A 24,111-nucleotide genomic window follows, 5' to 3' on the forward strand; every position below is an offset into this window, starting at 1 on the left:
AGCAAATTCTCTTAAAGCGGAGCGCCTGAGTGTACGGTATACTGGTTTTCCAATGTTTTACATGCGAACTTTTAAAGTGAAGATAACGGTGCCTGTCTGTAGCTTTCCGGTAAAGCCTAGTGGTTAGTTTGTTGTCAGAGATGCAAACTGTGACGTCCAGAAAGTTAACGGTAGAACGAGAGTATTCATGCGAAAACGAAATAGATTGGTGAACAGTGTTGAAATCAGCTATAAAAGATAAAAGTTCATTTTCACCATGGGGCCAGATCAAAAAGATGTCATCTATAAATCGCTTATAATAAAGAGGCTTTAACGCTCGATTTCTTAAAAAGTCATTTTCCAGAACAGACATGAAAAGGGTAGTGTAATTAGGTCCAATGCGAGTGCCCATTGATGTTCCACTTACTTGAAGGTAGTGGGAGCCATCAAATTCAAAATCATTAAGCTGTAAGATTAATTTCAATAAGGTAGCTAATGTATCACTTCCAATGGGCTTTTCATCAGACAGTTCTTCGTACGCTTGAATTACTGCCTTGATGCCATCACTATGGGGTATATTGGTATACAGTGAAACCACATCTAATGTCACGAGCACGGAATTGTCTGGTATCACGAGTTCATCAATGTCCAACAAAAAATTATTTGTGTCTTTAAGATAGGACGAGAATTTACATGGAAGGCTACTCTCGTAAAAGATAATCAATTAGGCGACAAGGCAGTACGCTCCCTCGTCCCGCTCAGTCCCGTCCCTGGCAGGTTCTACTTGCTGCCCAAAATACATAAAGAAAACTGTCCTGGACGCCCCATTGTTTCGGGCATTGGCACTGTTACGGAGCAACTTTCCCGCTACGTTGATGTAATAATCAGTAGCCTTCCATGTAAATTCCATATATATATATATATATATATATATATATATATATATATATATATATATATATATATATATATATATATATATATATATATATATATATATATATATATATATTAGAGCACTGCACGGGCTCGGGCCTACCCGGAAACCCGGGCCCGGCCCGGCCCGTGGGCCGGGCCGGGCCGGGTAAAGTAGTTCTCACGGCGGGCCCGGGCCGGGCTCGGGCCTGAAGCTCCGGGCTTAGGGCAGGGCCCGGGTTCGAGGTGGCGGGCTCGGGTCGGGCCGGGCTTGCATTTTGCTGGGGTTCTTAAATGGACACTATAGTGAAGCACTGAATCGGTTTTGACTGATACAGTGAAGTCTAAGAACTCGAATGTCATCATTTCAACATCATAAGCTTATTATTAGATGTGAAAATCAAGGTCAAAATTCCATTTTTTTTAAATTTCGCGCCAAAATCTCCGAGCGTGACGCCACGGATTTCAAACTGTATTTGTGGTATTCGGGGACATTGGCTCTATAAAATTTCCTGGGATTTGACATGTTAAGTCTATGCCCCCCTCAGAGGTCAATGTACTTAATTCTTAGTTATTAGGAACTACGTATAGGACCCATTAGACGCCGTCAGAATCTAAGATTTCATGGCATCTGCCGCGCGAACTCAAATGGGGCGTCGCCACCCGCATTTACCTTTTTTCGCGTTTGCTCAGTTACCGAGAGTCTTGCCCCGGCGAGCGGGGTGATTTAGGAATTGCTAAAGAGTAATTACGGATAATAGAGAAATTGTTTTTCTTTCTAGTGCCCCTTCATGTTTGTTCGACATACGTTGTGCATGCATACATATATGTTTCACATTTTCTCTCGAAATAAGCGTTTTTTTTTTATGTGGGGCAAGCTATTTAGAGAAATTTTTTTACAGACAAGTACTGAACTTCTTTTGCTCCTTGCATATGGAGCTACTTGATTTATCTTAAATGGGCGACCTAAAAGTAGATATACGAGGCGCTTATATAGTTAAGACGTCGTTATTCCGTGCTTTATTTGCATTCGTTATGATTTCATATGTGAAATGTTATTCTGTAATCCCAGTAATAAATGTAATATAATAAATATATACCTGTAACTTATCGCAAGAGCGATCATAGGGCTCCAACGCGAGGAAACGTTTTTGAAGTTTCCAGCCCTCCACTAAAACGAAAGGAATGCACGGAGTCTCGTTGCGTAGAATTCCTATAGAGATTTTTTTTCCGTGGCTTCGTCACGGCCCCCAGTGGTCATGTGACGCGAGATGGACGTGCACAGCCGGCTTGGTGTGCCCAATTTGTTAACATTTGAACTTTCGCTTTTTTCCGGCTAATCAGGGGTCTCAAACCCACCTAAGCTAACGGGCCGCATTCAGGAAAATTTACTCCCGCAATGGCCAGGACAGTAACGCAGCTAAAAGCGCGGGGGAGGGGGGGGGGGGGGGGAGGTAGAGGGATTAGGTCGTACCAAATGTCAGCCAACGTTGCCATTTAAAAGGAGAGCTTTCCCCTTTCCCATATGTCACATATGGGTCGTTTCTGAAGGGTATTTGGTGGCAGGATTCCAACAACATATGGATACCTATCTACAACATGACTAAAATCAGGACGCCGATTTTGAAATACAGTTTTGTTTCACGGTTAGGTATCAACACATGGTGGCCGCAGGGGATGCCTCATGACAAAAAAGCTTTAGACCTGTCATGCCTGTGTAGCTTAACAACATACTTATAAAGAAAATGAAAAATTGGGACGAAGACAGTTATGTGCGGGCCTCGGGCCTTTAGGGAGAGGCCCACGGTCCGCGTGTTTGGGTCCCCTGCGCTATACAGGAATAGTGTGAGAGTTACATGACACTGCCACAACATTGTTGGTTCAAACAGCATAAGGCCTGACGCAAAATATGTTCGCTTGACGAAATATCAGGCTTGAAAAAAGACAATTACGAATTGCATGCCGGGTGATGTCCCTTCACCTCGAACCATATATCCAATGAGCAATGAGCAAGCGTCGAGAACCTTATTCGCGCCTTTATTACCAAACTGTGACGAACACCAAAAATAGATCGAAATCACTTCGTCCACCTCCTGCCAGTCCTACCCGCGTAGTGCAGTTCAACCTCGTTAGGAAGGCATAGAGCATTATGATACGCAAGAAAAGAAGGGCGCGGTGCAAGCCGCGCGTAACATACGCTGCTGAAAACTGCAAGCAGAAGCCCTCAAAGAGGAGTTTTATAGGTGACACTGAAGAGTGTCACGACTTTCGGGAACGATAGAAATGAAGGGATAAGCTGCACAGCTACGTTCATTCTGCAGAGGCCCACAAAGACGTCCTAAATTTGCTCCAGTGGTGGAAGTTAAGAACAACGACTGCCGACGCCTTCACATTTCGCAAGGCAGATGTGCACCCTACGGCTAGCGCATGCAGTGCGAGTAACTTTAGCGTGGCAGGATATGTGATACAACGGTGGATAAAGTGCTTAAAGCCGGAATCTCTAGATAATTTGATTTTTTTGCACAATAACACGTGAAGAAATAAACTATAAAATATGCCACAAAAGACTTATGGGCTGTATATAGTAGCAGTGGTGTGATATATGAAAAGCTACCAAAAATACTTTTTCCGTCTTTTCAGCTGCCTAACGTATTTCTAAAAGTACACGTGGTGCACACGGTTCGTTATAATTTTTATCTAGGTTAGTGTACATACAGCAAGGTAATAAACTTGGCTAATTTCTTCCTCCATCTTGCTGTGGCAAGGTACTACCATGCTGAAGACGTGTTACCTCGAGAGCTCACCCTGCCAGCTAGCCTTTTCTGTTATAATCGACCTCAATGGCATCTTTGTGTGTCTTGGCAGAGAACAACAGCCCCGATATGTCGTTCTTTGCCCCTGATAAGCACTTCCTAAGTCCTTCTAGATTCATATCCTTGCACAACGCTAAGGATTTCTTCTTCAGCTGTGCTGAATAGCATTTGGAATGGACGAAGTTCTTATCTACTGCGGCCCTTGCTTTTTCACGATGCGCTGAGTTTGGGAGCACTACAAACCCACCCTCCTTATCCGAAACGAGGAATGCGAGGTCATTCGCTTTTAGATAATTAACCGAATTCCTAAGCGCATTTTCCGGCACCCTATCGTAGCGACAAATTGGAGGCAAGTGATCTGCACCTTTAGATACACATCTATTGTGCTCGTCATCCGCAGCACGGCAAGCAATGTTTCTTACAAGCCCGATCAAAGATACAGGTGTAACATTAGACTCATTGCTGAACTTTGGCCCACATTTTAACACATCATGAACTTTGGCAGGAACCGAGCACTCGAACGTGGTTACAGGCGCAGCAGCTGCAGCTGATTTTCTGTTGCACTTCTTCCAAGCATTCAGTGAAGGGACCCACTTCTCCCAAAGAAAGTTGCAAACGTTCGTTGCATGATTGGCTTTGTCGTTAGCTGCGGACATATCGATACTAGCGCGAAAAACACACAAAGGACGAGGTAAAGACGGCAGACAGGACGCAGCGCTAAACTTGAACTGATCATTTACTTCCACAAGAAAGAGGAAATCACAAGCTGCCCAGGAGGCTGCGCCAGATGGAAGAAAACATCCAAAAACGCCCCCATAAACGTCACTGCTTTTTTCCCTTCACATGTCATAAGTTAATGAATCGTGTCATAACTAATCCAACAGTTCTATGCGCAGATTACCTTCCAAGTATGCGCACTCCTTGTTGCTGAGGGCCAGCGACGGTGCGCTTACAAACCGATCACCCGCTTTTTATGCAGAAGGCCTCGTAGATCTCTCTGTCTGATTGCCCTCGCAACTGCCTGAGCACACGAGAGCAGTGAAACTGTGCTGTACACGCGCACCTTCGGCAATGGTCAGCAAGATGGCCAGCGGCAGCTACAGCACTGATGCACGGTGTTCCCTCAGACGGTCGTTTAAACAACGACCAGTCTAGCCGATGTAGCACTTTCAGCACGACAGTAGAAACTTGTATACCACTGCGACTGAGAATTCCACGAAGTGCGTGACATGCTTTTTCTCACAGGCTCGAGCGCCCTCCGTAGCATTCCCCATACGGCACATCCCAGAAAGTTTTCTCGGTGCAGTGAAAACAACTGAGACGCCGCATTTCAGTGCTGTCTTTTTGAGGCGGTGCGACACCCTGTGCATGTACGGCACCGGTACAGGGCGCACCTGCCTTGCCTGCTCACTAAACCCAGTGGTGGGTCGTACCTGCTTCACCTCTGAAATGAGGCTTTCCGCTACCGACACTATGGTGCCGTCAGGGAACCCGGCTCTTCGCAGTCTATTGACTTGGTGCATTACACTGCTTGCCACCTGGTGCTCACAGGGTTTGTGCAAGGCGGTTCGAAGGCTATTCACGGCTATTCCAGTTTTGACAGTTTTGTCGTTAGAGCATCTTTTAAGTTTCAGTAAAGAGCGCAATGAGAGCGTTGTGTTCTGTCTCCTTTGTTTTTATTGCACTTCCTATCGAAAATGAACTCATGCTGCAAATCACTTTCCTTGCTGCAATATCTGCTACAAAACGCTCTTGAGGATCCCCATTGCATTAGCAAAAAAAGAAAAAAAAAGAGTTATAGTATGCCATTACCGAACAAACGTTCATTGTACCCAGTATGTCCACTCAACTCTTTCCACCTGAGCCCCTTTTTACACAAAATTACCGTAGCTTAAAATACAACTGTTAGCGAAATATTCGCCAACAAAGCGTAGATATTTGCTACTTAAAACATTTTGCTGTAGATTCTGGGTCTGGCAACACCACCTATATTATTGGCTCGGGCCTCTGTCGGGCCTGATCTGCCATCGGGCCGGGCCGGGCCGGGTAGGCGAAATTTTTTCTCGGGTTCGGGCCGGGCTCGGGTCGCATATTGAATCACCGGGCCGGGCTCGGGCGGGTAAACTTGAACGAGTTCGGGCCCGGGCCGAAAATCCCGGCCCGTGCAGTGCTCTAATATATATATATATATATATATATATATATATATATATATATATATATATATATATATATATATATATATATATATATATATATATATACACACAACTTTGATAGTGTCACGTTGTGTCAGGATAACATTAAAAATAACAAACATATACACTATGACCTCAACTACATAATGATATAAATGACTCAAGTTAGGAAGAAACCCTCGAAAAAGCAGAGCGAAGAACCGCTACCTAATTCAATGTGCACAATTACAGTAGAAATAGAACAGTTATATCTGAACAAGGCTCTGTTTGTTTGTTTGTTTTTCGTAGAAAAGGATTTCATGGCGCGTGTACGTCCGCCTACTGAACCGATGCCCGGAAGGAAAGAAAGAAAGGGCGGAGGGGGACGGATGGCTGCTGTCCTCAAGAAACATCATTTATGCATGACGTTGGTTGGCCTCTGCCCCAGCGCGTTTTCATTGAACTGAATGGCATTTGATATGGTACCGGCAATGGCAATTTATCTCGTTGTGATGGCGTCTTATAATGAGGGCATATTGAACAGACGTATGCATCTTCGTTCTCATGAATGTAATGACACCAATAATAGGCATTGTTACTTCATCGCAGAATTCACTAGTGGACTGAGCAGCGTCACTGGAAGGGAAGAAAAAAACGCTGTTTTATTTTCTGAAATACACGGAAAAGTCAATGCGACTCTGCTTTTCCTATCACAGGCAGTGGCGATATAGACGCTGAACTGATTCTTTCGTTTAAAACGCTTTCTTATTTGTTACTTTCTTCAGCTTCGCTTAGCACTTCTTGCAGCATGTCCTAGCTTCTTGCATATAGAGGGAGTACAAGAGGAAAGTTATAAAGCTGAACACGAATGATGGACAACAGTTGTGAAGAAGAAAATGCTTCGCTTCTACAAATAAAACCACGTAAATGCTAACTTCGACTTCGATATTCTGAGGCAGAGATTCGCAGGTTGGTATATCAGTCGCCAAGAGGGGCTCCATATCAATTTCAGTTTCTTTTAAATCATACCAGCCTAGTAGAAAAACACATTCATAGAGCAAACAAAAGAGCTCTTCACAGGAAGGCAAATATTTCAAAATGATCAGCAGTGGTCTAACAAGAGGTCCGTTGGAAGCGGATGTTCTGAAATGGGTAGCTGTCTTCGTGAGGGCAACTGTGCTGACGAAGTCGGATTTCCTTTTCAAAACGTTGGTCTCAGAGACATATACCTCTGTTTCGGATGCTGTATACTATTTTCAGTGTAATCTTCTATGTACTCAAGCAGGGGTCATCACTGTAGCGTCTAATCTGTGAGTGTAATGCCTACAACTGATTTGGCCTTGTTAAACGTTGGCACAGCGTGAGGCTATGAGGAGGCAGGACATTACGTCTGAGCGATGCGCGAGTGCTCTATATATGGTAACGTGCACAGCCACCCACGTGGATACGCTGCTCCGCATTTCGTTCTGCTTCATGGATTCCTTTTTCACGCGTAATGGCCATTCAACATTGCATACTACACACCTTGCTCATTGAAGATATGTACTACGGCAAATAAGTGAGCATCTCTCGCTTATCTGAACATCGTCTACGCTAGATTACGAGGCAGCACTACCAAGATAGCACAGTGCAGCTCAGATTGTTATCACGGACTCGCTGCGAAGCGTGCAGAACACGCGATCGAAGCACGTCTCAAACATCGCCGCCCAAGATTGTGTTGACTCGTACAAATTGCAGCTGCATCAGTGTAGAACTATATACTAATGCGACTCACGCGCTGTGGGCAGGCACCGTGTGTTTTCGTGACGACGATCCGTAGACGTAACTCGTACACGGCAGCAGCTCAGCGCTGAGATTGCATCTCAAGTGCTCGTGCTCATCGCGTGCGCCGTGATGCGGATGAGATGGCATCCCTCGATAAGATGTATTTCCCTCGTGGCTACGGCGGCTGAGAAACTCGTTCCTGTTTTTCTGTAGTATACGGCAGTTAATTCGCTGTACTTATTTTGATATTTAATTACTGTAGATTCAACGCTTATATCTTTGTGTGGGGGTATTTCCACGCATTAGTGGGCGAACCTAAATTTAATGTTTATCGTTGGAATCCTATAGCCAATACCTTAAAGCTCAGCAATACTTCATCTATATATCATTTTGGTTGCTTACACACGCAATTAATGTTCTTAGTGCCGTACATTGAACCGCACTTCCCTATTGTTGTCAATGCATCCGATCCTCTGTCGGCCATTGTCTGGGCGCATACAAGGAAGTGCCCTTTAAAAAAGAAATGACAGTATGTATCTTTTTTCGGAATACTGGGAGTTCTGTTCGGTGTTCTGAAAAACTTAACTAATGGTGTCATCATTCTTACAACTCCCCGGTTGCTAAAGATTTGAAGGAATGTGGAAACAAGGTCCCCAATAAATATACTTTCTACTGACAGTAGATAATAATGAATAATGTGAGTTAGGACAACAACGTAGGTCGGGCTGAAGTAAATGCTATCGTTGTTTATATCAACCAGGGTGGCTGTTGCCGTCTCTTTCCTGGCATCAGAGAACAAGTTCCTTCTCACTCTGCATACTTAGCAGCTGAGTACGAACCACGGCCGTCAAAAACAGCAACGGCGAGATTGTGCCAAGTGATGAGAGAAGGCGGTTCCGATCAGTTAGCGGCTAAAAGAAGCGATGACAGACTTCGCTACAGCGCAAAACGGGGCCACTGCATCCTTACGCACTGCGCGGGGCAAACGTACGCGAGAGCAAAGCGAGCGACCGGTCCCGCTGGAGATCTGAAAGGCGAACATTTCCGAGAGATGCTGGTGTGAACTGCCGTCCAACCGCGACAATGAAGCTATTTTGGGCGCCACTTCTTCTGACAGGCAATTTTCTGGAAGCCCGCTGTCACGTAAGGTGCCGGGTCTTCGTGAGCACTGCTTCCTTGGCTTCCTTCAGGCAATGAATACTGCGCTCAGAGACAGCGTGAGAATCAGCCGTTACACGCAACACTCTTGCCGAATCCTTCCTTGTAGTGACAAACCTTGGTGTCGCGGAATATCGTTCATTTAACTTTTCTGAACTTTAGAACGTCTCGTTAACACTCTTGTTAGGCGTTTGCGGCTGAGTGCGGTGTCATACGCTCACGCTCCTCTGGTCTGCCAAGTTTAGCCTTACAATGGTCATAAGCCTGCATTTTGCCAAAGGCACGGTAATGTATTTAGTATATAGACGCTGCAACCAAACATGCGTCTGTTGGAAACAGGAGCAACAAGCTACTTCTAGCTGAAAAGTAATTCAATCTGACTACTACGGCTCTGTGACGTGCCATTGAAATACGAGGGCCCTCAAACTTGTGTTTTACCGGCACAGCAAAGTACGGGACCATCTCAGACTTCGTTGATGATAACGCAAAACACGCATATGGTTAATACCACATTGGAAGCACTTGGTAGATGTGGGGGAAGACGTTTATTGTGATACGACCTCGCAACCCTTGTAAAAAAGAAAGACGCCAAAAGCGCCAACACAAACACGGTTCCGTGCTATTTGCGCATCGCACAACTATCTCTGTGCTGTTACGTCGCTGGTGATAGACTACCTACAGTGGTGCGCGAAGGGCTCTAGTGGTACAAACTACTACGGCACATACGCATGTAGATTATGCTTCGTAAGTGTACACTGAATCAGCAGGTCATGTATTGCCATTAGGTGCAAGCCGTGCGACTGTCGGGGTTTGGCATAGAAAGCATCAGTAGATCGATTATCGCAATTCGCAATATTTCACAGATGGTCACACAGGAGGGCAAGGAATTTGACGTTAATACCGAGACAAGGTCGCCGGACGATAGAGCTTCATCCTGTCGCGCTCGAGCCGAGTGAGTTTTCAGGTGCAGCATCAGTTAATGGAGGTAGTAGTGTCTGTCCATGAGCCGAGCCAAAGGCTTCACGCGGAATCAACTGGAAGGCTCAGTGGGGCAGGTGCTGCGCCTCATTTCGATGTAACCCAGACGCGTAACCGAGTCGAAGTCACCACGCTCGCCTCCCTCGACGCGCGCTCCGTTTCCGCGTGCCACAAAAGCGAGTCAATCATGCGAGTCGTTCCGACGGGCATAAAAAAAAAAGTTCAACGGGCGCACGAAAGTGAGTCGCTCGTCCCACGCCGCGTCTGCAGGGCCGACGCGTATACATACACACCCGTGGGCTCGAGCGAAGACGAGTCTTTTTCCTCGGTACTTATTTCGTGCCCTCTCTAGAGTCCGTCTGCCTGCGTACTTGTCCCCGAGCGTCGGCCGTCTTGTCTCCGAGAACGCGTGTGCCGCCCACAGCACGAACCGATCATTGTTTTTTTTTTTTTGCGCCAGTCGTCTTCCTTTGGCTCTCCCACTGCTGTTTCCCGCAAAGGGCATCATCGGCCCGCCCCAGTTGTGACCGCGAAACTCCGCAAGGGAGCGTGTTTCTTTGCGCGGCATTCCGTGGCATGCTCACTCAACTGAACCGGGGTCGCCGAAGTGTTACCTTTTCGTCGTTTCTTTTTCTCTTTTCACAAATTGGCACCCTCGGGTGTTACATAAAGGCTTTGTTTGCTGGACGGTTAGGGCACCATTTTCTCTTTAGGCCGTATTTGTATCGCCACTCAGAATTCGATTGGTGTCGATACTGAGCGTTCAGAAGGTGCGGGTTTTCTTTTATTTCTTTTGTCGCAGTGAGTGCGCACTCGTTCGCGTAGCGATCGTAATGGTGCGGCACGAGTTACATAACAGGTGTTCAGAGGTGTGCGTACCTTGAGCATTATCGCCCTCCGTTAGCGTACAGCGTAGAGTGAAGGCCTGTGCAATACGAGTAGGTTGTCGTCTAAGAACCATCGCGCTTGCCGTCGCCATGGCGTCCTCCGTTATGATGTACATACGTGCCGCCATACATTATAACGCTTAGCGTCACTGTCTCCTGTTGTTTAAGATACATTGACTGTAAGGACAAGAGAGGAGCTCGTGAACCACGTTTGCCACTTACTGTCTTTTAAGACGTAGATCGAAATGAAGTTTTTTTTTTCTTTTTCGCAGTTTAGTCCTTCAGTTGCAACGCAAATTTTCTGGTTTTGTGCAAGTTATACACTTGCTTTATAGCTTGTTATGGTTAGGAAGCTAATAACACGCTAAAGGGCTCCTATATTGGCGTGCCAATTTCGCAGATATGACGGAGCATGCAACGCGTTTTTTAACACTGAAGCTGTTTAAGCTGCCGGTAGCTTGTGCTCCGTCGTGCAAAACTCCTCAGGTGGGTGTGCGCCACAGGAACTGGGCAAGTCTCACTACCGAGTACAGCAGGTGCTAGTGTCAAACGAAAATGAACGAGTGGAAAAGAGACAGAAAGAAAGAGATAAAAGAGAGATAGGAAATAGAGAGAAAGAAAAAGAGAAAGAAAGCGATATAAAGAAAGAGGAAGAGAAAAAAGAAGAGAAATAAAGCGAATAAAGACAAAAAAATAAAAAGATAGAAAAAGCTAGACAGAGAGCGAAAGAGAGAGAGAGAGAAAGGGAAGAAAGAGAAGTAAATATAAAAAGAGCGAGAAAGAGAAAGAAATAGATAGAGTGAGAAAGAAAGAAAGAAATAGACAGAAACGGATACAAAAAAGAGATACAAGAAACAGAGAGAAAGAGAAGGAGAAAGAAAAAAAAAGAGAAACAAGGAAGGCCGCCCAGTTCCGCTCGTCCTTCAGGCTTGGCACCACTAGTGCAAAGCTGCCATAATTTTTTTGCTACTATGGCCAATTAGGTACACACTCCAGAGGTGATATACCTATCCAAATACTCAATAAGACCATGTTGTTCTCATATTCAAGAATATCTGGTGCGCCGGCCTCAACACTGATTGTGAAGATCAGCAGCCGCCTATATATATGCACCACATAACTGTGTGTGTGTGTGTGTGTGTGTGTGTGTGTGTGTGTGTGTGTGTGTGTGTGTGTGTGTGCGTGTGTGTGTGCGTGCGTGCGTGCGCGCGCGCGCGCGCGCGCGCGTGTGTTGTGTGTGTGTGTGTGTGTGTGTGTGTGTGTGTGTGTGTGTGTGTGTGTGTGTGTGTGTGTGTGTGTGTGTGTGTGTGTGTGTGTGTGTGTGTGTGTGTGTGTGTGTGTGTGTGTGTGTGTGTGAGGGAGAGATGCCGTGCGGTACGGTGCTGTATTTACTACATATATAAATAAATAAATGTATATGTTTATGCATCTCAAGGCTCTACACTACCAACGTCGACAACAACGCCGTCTCGGTTGTTGACCGTACGCGTTTCTGTAGGACTGTAGTGACCCTGGAAGGGCGAATAGCAAGCCTGTCAGCCACCGTGCCACTCAAGGCGAACACAGTCACGCGTATGCTTGGCAGAGGAACCATCAGCGGATGACCCGCGGCCGACCGTGCACTTTGGCCCAGCACTTTTCAAAAGAGGTTGGCAGACAAGAGACAGACGCTAAGCAAAAGAGAGCGGCTGTAAAGCCACAACAAGACGGCTGCCACGACTGTATGCCGTTGAAGCTAATGAGATGGCGGCGGGTCCACCGAGATGCGACCGCTCGAGTTGGCGTCATTTTGCCTCGCCACTTACACGCCCCACAGCAGTCTTTTTTGCGTTGCTGGCCGCCGAGTCAAGTTTACTGGGCGGCACGACAGCGACGTGTGAAGGGAAAGACAGCTTTTACGTTCGAACCTGGCTGCAACGTCGACGGTGTGTGAGTGAGTGTGCCTTCTACTGCGTCCTTGCCTAGGCTTTTCTCTGGTTTTTTTTTTCCTTGCATGTAAACATGAACCAACCAGCCCAGCTTTTTACACTCAAGGCTACTTACTACCGAAAGTGCCAAGTGTAACCTCTCCCGCGGGGATGCAACACAGCTCTATCGCGTATGGCATGATGTGGCATTTGTGAAAGCTTATAGTGCTTCTCGCCCCGGAATGACCAATACGTCAGTACATGACAGCTGTGGGCCTGAAGAAAATCTCCAACACCTGCTGTGCACTTGTCCCCAATACAGTGTCCAGCGCAACTAATTACAGGTAGCAGTAAGCCTACTGGGCTGGACACTTTCTGGAACGAAAAATTCTTAGATGCTGGCCGCGTCCGTCGATGGCACAGAAAGTTATTCGACGGGTACTAATTAATAATAATAATAATTGTTGGCGTTTTACGTCCCAAAACCACGATATGATTATGAGGGACGCCGTAGTGGAGGGCACCGAAAATTTCGACCACCTGGGGTTCTTTAACGTGCACCTAAATCTAGGCACACGGGCCTCTAATTTTATCTTCCTAATCCTCAGTGTATTAATGAGAACTAACAGACGATAATGCCGAGGAAAATATAGGGGATGTTATTTGTAGTAATTAGGATGTAAATGTGAAGAAAGTAAAGTGGACGAAAAGATAACTTGTCGCCTGCAGGGACCGAACCTGCGACCTTCGAATAACGCGTCCGATGCTCTACGACCGAGCTACAGCGGTGGTCATCCTCCCATCCACTTCATGGGGTATATAAGTGCATTTAAACCTAGGAGTGTTAGTCAGCGCCGATCGCAGCCATGGCGGCGAGTGTGGAACACTCTTTTTCTGCCTGTTGGCGTCACGTGGCACGTGATCTTTTACGAGCTGGCAGCTGACCAGAAAGTAAAGTGCACTTTACTTTCTTCATATTTACATCCTAATTACTACAAATAACATCCCCTATACTGTCCTTGGCATTATTGTCTGTTAGTCCTCACTAATATTGTGTCTAACAAAGAAGAACGAGCCCTTAAAAGTCATCTTATATCCTGAGTGTAGTGCAGCAAACCGACTACTCCCCTGCTCTACTTTCATTTCCTCGTATTTTCTGTCTCTCTCAAAGAAAGACTGCGTCATCGATATTTACATGACACTAACTTACGCTGCTGTACGCGTAGCATATACTATGTTTTGCAGGTTGCGTCCCCTGGGTCAATTATTCTTTTCCTTCGTCCAAATAAGAACGAGAAAGTTTTGTGAATTCGGCCCCAGGTGTACAGGTCTGCGTCGCCCGCAAGAAAGACCATTAACTCTTCTGGGTTTTCGACTTTCTTCTGCTTGCACGCCTATTCTCTGCAATCGAGGAGTTTGACCATCAAGGTCGGTCTTCGGCTTTCTTCCGGCTTCGCTTCTTCCGTAGACCTGTCACACGGGCTTAGACGCGCGCATGAGCCGCACCTCTTGCGTTCGCCGCCGTCGTGGCGTTGCGTAAAAAAAGGGCAACCAATGGAAAAGTCATAAAAACCGTTAGGAAAACGGAAGAAATGAGCGGTTGGCCTATTGCGCGCATTGTACTACGTGTGCACCGATGCAGTTGGCTTGATGGCCTATACGGTAACTGCGAAAGGCGCCGTGGAGCTCTTGAGAAATGCGCTTTAACTATTCAACTATTAACTCCATCTTGCGTCACAGCTGTGTTGAATGCACCAGCACCAAACGTGAATGCGGAATCAAGAGATGCAGAATTTGTTGAATAACGCGCGATCTTGATGCTATATTAATGAGAATTAACAGACAATAATGCCAAGGAAAGTATAGGGGATGTTATTTGTACTAATTAAGATGTAAATGTGAAGAAAGTAAAGTGGACGAAAAGATAACTTGCCGCCGGCAGGGACCGAACCTGCAACTGTCGAGTAATGCGTCCGATGCTCTATCACTGAGCTGCGGCGGCGGTCATTCCCCCGTCCACTCTATGGGGTATATATGTGCATTTAAACCTAGGAGTGTTAGTCAGCGCCGATCGCAGCCATTGCGCCGAGTGTGGAACACTCTTTTTCTGCGGCAAGTTATCTTTTCGTCCACTTTACTTTCTTCACATTTATATCCTATTACTACAAATAACATCCCCTATACTTTCCTTGGCATTATTGTCTGTTAGTTCTCATTAATATTGTTTCTAACAAAGAAGAACAAGCCCTTAAAATTCCCGATCTTTATGCTAGACAGTTAAGGCGGAAAGTTGGACTAGTTGGTATCGAGCATAATAGGACATGATTACTAGCGTGGTCCCGCGTTCCCTCTCATCGTACCCGACCCCTGTATACGCTAGTAATCATGTCCTATTGTGATCTTGATGCGCTCGCTCTACCGAGCTCATTGGTCGAGTTTGTGGGGTCAACTTTGCGAACAGCTTAAATAGACTTCCTCTCACACTATTCCCCTAAAGTAATTATATCCGTGCTGCATATAGCACTGAACGAACAGGGCGTGGTTTAGTCACGAAATTATCGATGAGCTCCCATTGGGTATGCCTTTCTAAATGCGCAGATTATTCTTGGCTGTTCCTCCCATCTTTTGTGAAAAGTTATTTGTGAAAATGCAGGCCTTATCCTGGAGACACTACAATGAAATGCGCTGACTTGATCCTGGTAGCAGTGCAAATAATGTGTACTCTCAAGTGCTTTAATGCAGTTTGTATACGCGGGCTCAGAGACAGTGCAACGTCACAGCACCCACACGCTTAATTTCAACTGGCAGATCAAGACACCATTAAATGTCTCCAGCACCGTGTCTCTACAGCGGGAAACTATCAATATTTTTTGGCAATCATACTGTGACTTTTTCTTTTCTTCTTCTCTGTGACAGCACTCTTGCACATACTCCCGCCTCATAGAAAAGCTTTCATCACTTAACATCGATTCCATAACTGTCTCCTGGCTCCGAAATTACCTGTCATTTCGTAAACAGTTCACAGTCATCGATGGCACTTGATCTCCCATTTCCGACGTTTCATCCGGTGTTCCACGGGGGAGTGTCTTGGGCCCTCTATTATTTCTCATATTTATTAGCGACTTGCAATCTCCAATAACACCGAAAATAAAATTTTTTGGACGACGACTGTGTGCTGTATAGAAAAATTCATACATTCAGTGACCATAGTGCGCTTCAACATGACCTCGACCGTGTAACGCATTGGTGTGATCAATCGCTTATGAGTTTGAACACTAACAAATGCAAAACCATGACGTTTGGGCGAAAGCTCTCGATTTCCATGTTTACATATTCCCTTAAAAATGACGCTCTCTTAGCTACAACTTGCTACAAATATCTTGGTATTCATTTCACACCTAAGCCATCGTGGTCCATGCACATAGATAAAATAACTGCAAAAGCATCGCAAACTTTAGGGCATCAAAAACGTAATCTTCATAGCGCACCTGCGGCTACTCGCAAGCTCGCCTACCAAACTTTCATACGCCCTCAGCCCGAATATGCATCAGCCATCTGGTCTCCCCACCAGGATTACCTCATCAAACCTATTGAAGCTGTTCAGAATCGCACAGCTCGCTTCATTGCCCATGACTAAAACATACTATCCAGTATGACAAAAAATTAAACATTCACTTTCACTTCCACACCTTCAGACACGTAGGGATATTGATCTAATCTGCTTACTACACAAAACAATGTACAGTAACCGTCAAACCACGCTGCCTCTTGTAAAAACCACAAAGCTCTTCCAGCCGTCTAAATAATAGTAAGTGCTTTCAACGTCTGTCAGGCCGAACGCTAGCATATAAAAACTCTGCCCTACCTCGTGGTATAAAAATGCTCCCTGACACCATTGTCAACATACGTGAGCCAATAATTTTTAGAAATGAACTAACTTTACTTTTTTCCTCACAGATTTCCGCCTGCAAGTGCTTTATCAAAGGAATTCATTCTAACTTACTGCTGTAATGCTACTAGTTTTCACTGTTTAATATTTTCTACATGTACATTTTATTTTCATATAAAATATATTTATGGAGTGTGTTTCTTTTTCACATATATATATCTTGTCATTGCCCTCGCGCGTTCTCCTGTCTTTCGATGTCTTTTTTAATCCATTTTTTTATATTTTATTATTGAATTTGCTATGTCTTGTACCCTTTCCTAGTGCTTGCTTATTACTTTCACCACCCAATCCCCCTCACACAATGTTCCAGACATTGAAACCCATGAGGTATTTGTATAAATAAATAAATAAATAAATAAATAAATAAATAAATAAATAAATAAATAAATAATGCTTCTAGCTGCTACAGTTAAAGCTTAGAGTTGGGCTAGTTGGTTTTGACTTGAAAACATATTGCTAGCGAAAATATATACTAGCGACCGTCATGTGTGCATCTTTTTAGGGGCGAAGCTCCTTATAGCATCACCTGGTCGGTCGTTGCTCCATGCGGCGTGCCCCCGCCGTCGCGTCTCCCGTATCATTCAATAGATGGCGCTGTGCCATAGAGATGCATGCAAACTGCAGTTGAGTGACGATATACTAGATGGCGCTGTCCCATAGAGATGTGTGCAATATGAGTGAAAAAAAAGAAAGAAAAGAAAAAAAAAGGAAAAAAAAGCAGCGGCACCCTGCACGCTAGATGGGGTGCAGTAATCAAAGCGGCGTATCGCTTTGATTACTGCTGGGCGAAACCACTGAACATTTCACGGTGTAACCATGATTGCTTCAGGAACTTCGCCCAAGCTCTTCATCATTCACCCGTGGATATGCTGTAAATTTTTTGTCCGTGTTTTATTTGCGCCAGTAATATGTTTTTAAGTTCCTAGCTGCGATGCACGAAGCTTATAGCGAATAGAGCGTGGTCGCCTCTTGAAATGAGGCGGCGTCCTGACTAAGTACCTACAATCCCTGTCTTTCATATCACTTTTCTTTCGTCCACGTGACCGCATGCTGCGCTGATACATACTATAACGCTTGTCCAAGCGCGCGCATACGCATGGCGTTGAGCATATACGTTTATCCATACGAGGACAAGCAGTCCCGCATGCTCGAGCGAGTGTTTATAATGCAAAACGCATAGCGCAAGCGTCGATTCTATCACGAAGGAGCTTGGGTCGCTACGTGAATTAAACACACTGCTCCTTTGTGTGCAATGAAATTTGCATCAGGGTCGCGAATAACAAATCGCGAGTGGACATGCGTTTGCGTCATCCTTTGTGAGGTCTGTCGTGTAAGAACAACCGGTCCCGGCTTCAAGAAGAACCGCTCGTGATGCAGAAGCCGCTCGAATCGTCACTGACTGTTTAGGAGAAGGCGTCAGAGGCCGTTTTTACGGCGCTTACAGTTTAATGAACCCTCTGCGCCGTGACAAATGACGTCGATGTGCCTGTGGAAGAGAAGCGTTCGCCTCTGCGTTTTATGTATGGCACTGACACCTGACTGACCTGACAGTCGCCTGTACAATGCGTGCGTGAACGAAAGAAAGGGTGTGTATCGAGGGGCTCGTATTTTTGTTAGACAAAACCTAATGAAACAAACAGATAATGAAGAAAAGGAAAGCATAGGGCGCGTCATGTGTAGTTCTTAATTGAAATGTTGTAATTATGAGATAAATAGTAAATTAATCAATTCACATTGAACTTTATTATTGTTTTATTAACTTTAATTAAACGATTGTCATATTAATCGATTGCTAATTTATAATAAATCATTATTTTATTAATTAGAACTGCACTTTATTGCAGAAGGCCCCTAACCTCAAAGTTTCCAAGAATGTCAGTCAATTAAGCTCAATTTTCTCGTAAGGTGCACAGCGATATTACTTCAAAATTGTTTCTGTATGTGAGATCACGTTTAGATTCTGAATGGGTTTGTATGTGCTATATATGACCTTTATAACCATGCTATGCACAAGCACATTCGCTCATTCTGACTGCCAAAGTATTTTCTAGCCGTCGTTGCATAGAATGTAAACCAGTGCAAAACAATAAAGTTCCCAGGGCCCCTTATTACACTGATCCATAAGTCCGCTCTTGGAAAAGGGGCACGAGTACCCCAACTCCCTGACAAGCGAATTGCGTTCAAGAACCTGAGAATACCTGCGCGGTGAACAATAATCCACGCGCACGCACGTAAAACAAACAAACAAAAAAGCAACAGGAACGCCCTCGTATATTGTTCGTGACTTGTAGGGAAATGCTATCTGACATAACAATCTATCGAGACCCGCGTCACTGCTCAATCTGACGTCTCCATTCTTCGTTATTTTCTCATCTCCCTATACAGTGGCGGCTGCTAGCCGGCGCACTCCCACGGCACCGGCGGTTGCGGACGAACGTGTCGGCGGCGGCGTGTCCCTTGCTCGTGCTGGCTGCGTGCGCGCTGTCCGTGCGACAGGCGACATGCCAGCAGACGCGGTCCATGGGGCCCAAGCTGGTCGACCTGTCATACGTGTTCGACAAGAACACCGTCTACCCGACCCCGTCGGCAAACTTCTCGATGGACGTCCACTACCGAAAGACCAAGCACGGAGTCCGGTAAAGAATACGCATGCTGGCACCGGCAACGTAGCGGTGGTGGCTGCGTGTCTCGATTGTTTATGCTTAAGTCTCTGACGTCATTTCATTTCTCTTAGTCTCCCGTCTTCCTATCTTTGATTTGTATGTTTTCTTAAGGCGAAATGCCTCATCAAACGGGAAAAGTGACCCTGGGCATCGACAACACGAGGGGTACCGAAAATTTCATTACGCCATACGAGAAACCGAACGTCGATTAAATAATGACAAATTGAATTAAGAGTGATTTGAAAGTAATTGCAAGTACTTAGGAGTAACTAGAAGTGAACTGCAAGCAAATGATGGCAAATCATTAAAATACAGTGCGGGAATGACCAAGCGAAATTAAAATAAAGTGTGGATGATTAAGCAAGAACAAGGCGAACAAAAATGTTATCACTAAGCAATAAAATTGTGGAAGACTGCCGTAATCCCTTTCGCCGTCATCTCATCTTAGCATGCGATTAGAGACCCTATGTGATTTTTTTATTCCCCCACCCCCCATTTCTTAGAGCGTAGTAATGTGTCGTCTCACTTCCGGTGGTATAACACTTCAGTTGGCGATGCAGACAACCAAAGCTAAGGTCATGCTGTGCAAAATATTACGCAATGAAAGCAAATGCACTAACAAAACAGACTGACAAGAGACGGTAAGTCGTGAGGAGTACATTTGAGAAACAAACTACAACCGCATCTTTAAAGAGAAGGAAGCTCGATTCACAATTGCACTGTTACCTGGCTAATTCCACCTGTGCTTTTTATTCAACACGAAATATGTAACACACCCGCTATTCTATTATCGAAAGATGGTAATTACATGTGACCACTGAATATGACCTTAGACAAGCACCTGTAAGAGCATGAATGTCTAGACAACGTGCGTCTTCCCCTTGCGTGTATGCTTTGAAGTTTCAGGGTGCCACGGCATTTTTTTATAAGAACGCCTGCTTCACTTTGTAGTCGTTTATGTCGGGGATTTGTATGCCTAGTCGGTGCACGTCTAGAAATTGTATTCGTCAATGCGTATTCGTTTATGATTGGAAAATCCGACAGCAACGAGGTGTAACGCCTGTGTTCTCGAGGAGACTACACTCTAAGGGGAAAAAATACATTTTACTCCTTTTCGTGACTCCTGACTTGCCACATATATAACTCTCTTTAAAGATACACGTTAACTCTCTTTGGGGAGTCGCACCTCCCGCGACTCTCCGAAGAGAGTATAGTGATCTCTGAAAGGAAGTTAACGTGTATCTTTAAATAGAGTTATATATGTGGCAAGTCCGGACTCCCCAAAAAGAGTAATAGGTACTCTTTTTTTTTTTCACAGACTGTATAGAGCACCTCTTGTGCTACTTCCCGCCCTTAATAAGTGAAAGACGCGATATTTTCCGTGCTTTACAAAATAACCTTCACCTTGAACAAGATCTTGGGAGCTCGGTCACGCGCGTCGCAGCTATATACAGAACTGCACAAAAGTACTGATACATTTTCTGAAGGCTACGGCAGGTTGATTTACCGTCTGCGACAGAGGACTCATCTCTTATTATTTTCCTCCTCTTTCCCCTTCCCCAGTTCTGGGTAGAAGAACGGGCGCCGCCCAGGTAAAGCTTCGTGTCTTCCATTCTCTCTCTCTCTGTCTTTCTATCTCGGAAGCTTACCGCATACCGAAGACCTGAGCTTCCTCGCGAGTGGAAATTTTAAGTGCACACGCCCATATCACCAAACGCAGGAAAAGAGACGCGTGAACCAGCTTTCATGAGCCAGACGAAGTATCGCGTATTTCTGCGGTCGAGGAAAGATAGAGCTGCCGAGTGTTCCGGGAGATCGCAGTCCCGAGTGCAGCAAGATGCGACGCTCGAGTTTCTTTTCTTCATTTTTCTATTGACCTTCGAGCGAGCTCCAGTTTACAGCGCGCGTTATAGGAAGTTCCGCGCACTTTTGGAAGACGACGACACCTGTAAAACGCTTTCCTTAAAAAAAAAGTATCTCCTATTTCAGTCCGGTGAACGCTTCCTACACTCGCAGTTTCACGCCTAGTTTTCCAGGCCGTATAGAATGGAAGATAAGGAGCCCGCCGACTTCCGTCTTCACCCATCCGCTCAGCGGTTTGCAGTTTTGAATCCGCAGAGGCGCTTACTTAAATCATTTATTGTCTTCATCAATACGATGTTATCTCCTGGACAAGTAGTGTTTCATCATGTTTTTAAGGAGGAGCACTCTCCGCGCTATAGTGCCTTTTGTGGTTTCAGAAGTGGTGGGGGAGGGGGGGGGGCTGTCTCCACGGATCCTGAACCTATAGGGAGTGGAAAAAAATAACGATAGCTTAGTATTGAGGAAACATTGAGACAGTCTCGTAAAAAGGAGGGTTCAGTAGGTCACGCCTAGAAGCCAGCATTTCTCGGGTGGACGCGTCGAAAACAGCTGCATATGAAGCGAAGTGCTTTTGGAAACTTCGCTTCACGAGGGTGGGTCTTCGCTCACGCTGCGCGGCGCGGAGCTTTCTTTCCTTTCTTTTCGTAGGAGAAAACAAAATGTATATAATTTTCCTTTCAAACTACTCGGTCGCCCGTGGACAGTTAAACGCCGGGCTTCCTGGATGCATCGAGCGGAACGGTGTTTCGCAGTCTGAATCCCCCGCGATGCGTTATAGCTGCGTGAGTATTCGCGCGTGCGAGTCGATCTCTGAGGCGGTGCGCGCGAGCAAAACAAAAGATCTTCGGATGCTCCTCGAATCGCGGTCCCGATTTGCGAGAACGAAAAGCGAGAACCTTCTTTGGATGAGGAGGAAGAGAAAGGGGAAGGCATAGACGAGGCTAAGGGCGAAAGCTGGACGAGGTCAAGGCAACGATTGAGAGACTCCGCGAGAAAAAGAACAACCGCCCATTCTTGTTCTACCTAGCTCAACGCCGAGGCTTGAAAAGCCACGGAGGCTTCGACAGTTTGAGTGCACTAGGAAGCTCGAAACGCGTGCACTCCTTCCGCGCCTAAACCGCAGTCACGTCGATGCAGTGAATGCGCGCGACTGCCTTTATACAGATCATTGTCATCGTATAGGGCATCATCGCGAGCGTCATTGCCTGCACTGAGCGTTTCTCAGCCTCTCGTTTTCCCGCCACTGCATTCGATGTCGTATAGATCCGGGAGCTCGTTTCTCCAAGCAACTCATGCCTATTTTGGTCTCTTCCATGCACCAGAAATAGACTCTGGCAGAGAGGAATCAAGTAAATCGAACAAGTGATGCGGATCACTTGCCTCTGTGCTTCAGAAGACCTCTATCACGCTGCGTCGCTGCTGGAAAACATATGTTCAGTTTAAGCAGAGCTATGAAACCTCGAGAGGAAACGTTTAATGGAATAATACATACGCTTTCTACGTTCCAGGCTCCCTGCCATGTAGGTACATTTCTGCATGGTAAAACCTATATACTGTATGACACACAAAGTGCGCATGTATTAGTTCTGGGCAATGCACCACAAGGCCACACTTATCGAAGTTAGCCACATTTCTCACGAAACCCCTGCTAAAGTAGTGTATTCTACATTCCTCTTTCATGGTGAGTGCTCAGGAGGCAAAACAGAGTTTTATTCATCCAGAAGCGCAACTGATGTTGCATACGGCATCCAGTGAGCTAAAGCAATAATAGAGAAGATCGCTTAACTGTCTCTGCTTTCTCAAGCTTAAGGAAATTAGAACGCACCTTCTGATTCAACTTGTAAAGGTATATAGTATAGCTGCGGCATACGTAAAGCCAATTCTATGGCTATGTGCTAAGCAGCCCTTCAAAAGAACTGCAAAAACGGAGCGCCCTTGCGCCATGACCAAAGGGCCAACTCTCGTTCAATGAAAGTTGATAAACGGCGCCTCGTACAAAACCTGCGGCGAACATTAGGGGCAACGACGGGCGCATTCCAGGAACGAGGCAATTAACCGCGACCTACCCTTAGGCGTGAAAGCAGCCTGTGGGCACGGTTCTCAAGGAAGGCGTGGTACAAGTGTACATTGACTCAGAAACAAAGGAGCTGCGTGTGTGGTGCACGTTGAAACCCGCAACGACACGGGACGCGAACAAACACTCAACTTTTTTATTTCGTTTTTTCTTTCTACCAAGTGTTTATTCCACATGTGCAAGGTATGCTGCGCCATCTATTGTTCTTCCCGATGCGCGCGCGTCATCCCAATAGGGCCAGCAGCATTATTAATTAGCTTGCGCTGAAGTCCGTAACCGGCCTCGTCAGTGCAAGTGATCTCCAGGCCAAGGTGTTTTTGGACGCGATTGCTGTTGATGGAGGTGTCAGTGCGGGTTCTTGTCCATTGTTGCGCTCGTCGCCGTGCTTGGCTCATACATAATTTGCCAAGGTCTTGACTATTGAGGAATTTTCGCCTGAATCGCGTCTGGATGACTTTAGCCCGACCGTTCTTTATGCAATGGTGTATATGCCACCGCTTGCATCTTTCTGGCACCTATATTTGAAAACAACACGGTTAGATTCGCGCAGATCTTTTCCTGAATTGAAGGATTACAATTTATTTACTTCCAGTATGACCGTATATGTAAGCGTTAATGTTTATTAGAAAACAAAGTGCAATTAGAATTCAAGAACTCAAACACACGCAGCCCCGCCACGGTGGTCTAGTGGTTATGGCACTCGACTGCTGACCCGAAAGTCGCGGGATCGAATCCCGGCCGCGGCGGCTGCATTTCCGATGGAGGCGAAAATGTTTGAGGCCCGTGTACTTAGATTTAGGTGCACGTTAAAGAACCCCAGGTGGTCGAAATTTCCGGAGCCCTCCACTACGGCGTCTCTTATAATCATATCGTGGTTTTGGGACGTTAAACCCCAGATATTATTTATTATCAAACACACGCAGTTGTTTAGTGCAGCGCAGAAGAGCCCGTAATGTTTTAGGTAGTTGTTTGTTTGTTTGTTTG

At 45.7% G+C, this 24,111-nt stretch overlaps 1 protein-coding gene across 1 annotated transcript in view; it reads left to right on the forward strand.

Annotated features, from left to right (window-relative positions):
• The window catches only part of LOC119393307 (isatin hydrolase), a 32,351-nt gene that overhangs the window by 4,212 nt on the left and 4,028 nt on the right, over nt 1-24,111 (forward strand). Inside the window, exon 2 of the mRNA XM_037660250.2 lies at nt 18,913-19,163. Coding sequence (XP_037516178.2) covers nt 18,913-19,163 — 251 coding nt within the window. The remainder of the gene's footprint in view (nt 1-18,912; nt 19,164-24,111) is intronic.

Source organism: Rhipicephalus sanguineus, chromosome 5 (assembly GCF_013339695.2).
Source record: "Rhipicephalus sanguineus isolate Rsan-2018 chromosome 5, BIME_Rsan_1.4, whole genome shotgun sequence".
NCBI classification, from domain to species: domain Eukaryota; kingdom Metazoa; phylum Arthropoda; class Arachnida; order Ixodida; family Ixodidae; genus Rhipicephalus; species Rhipicephalus sanguineus.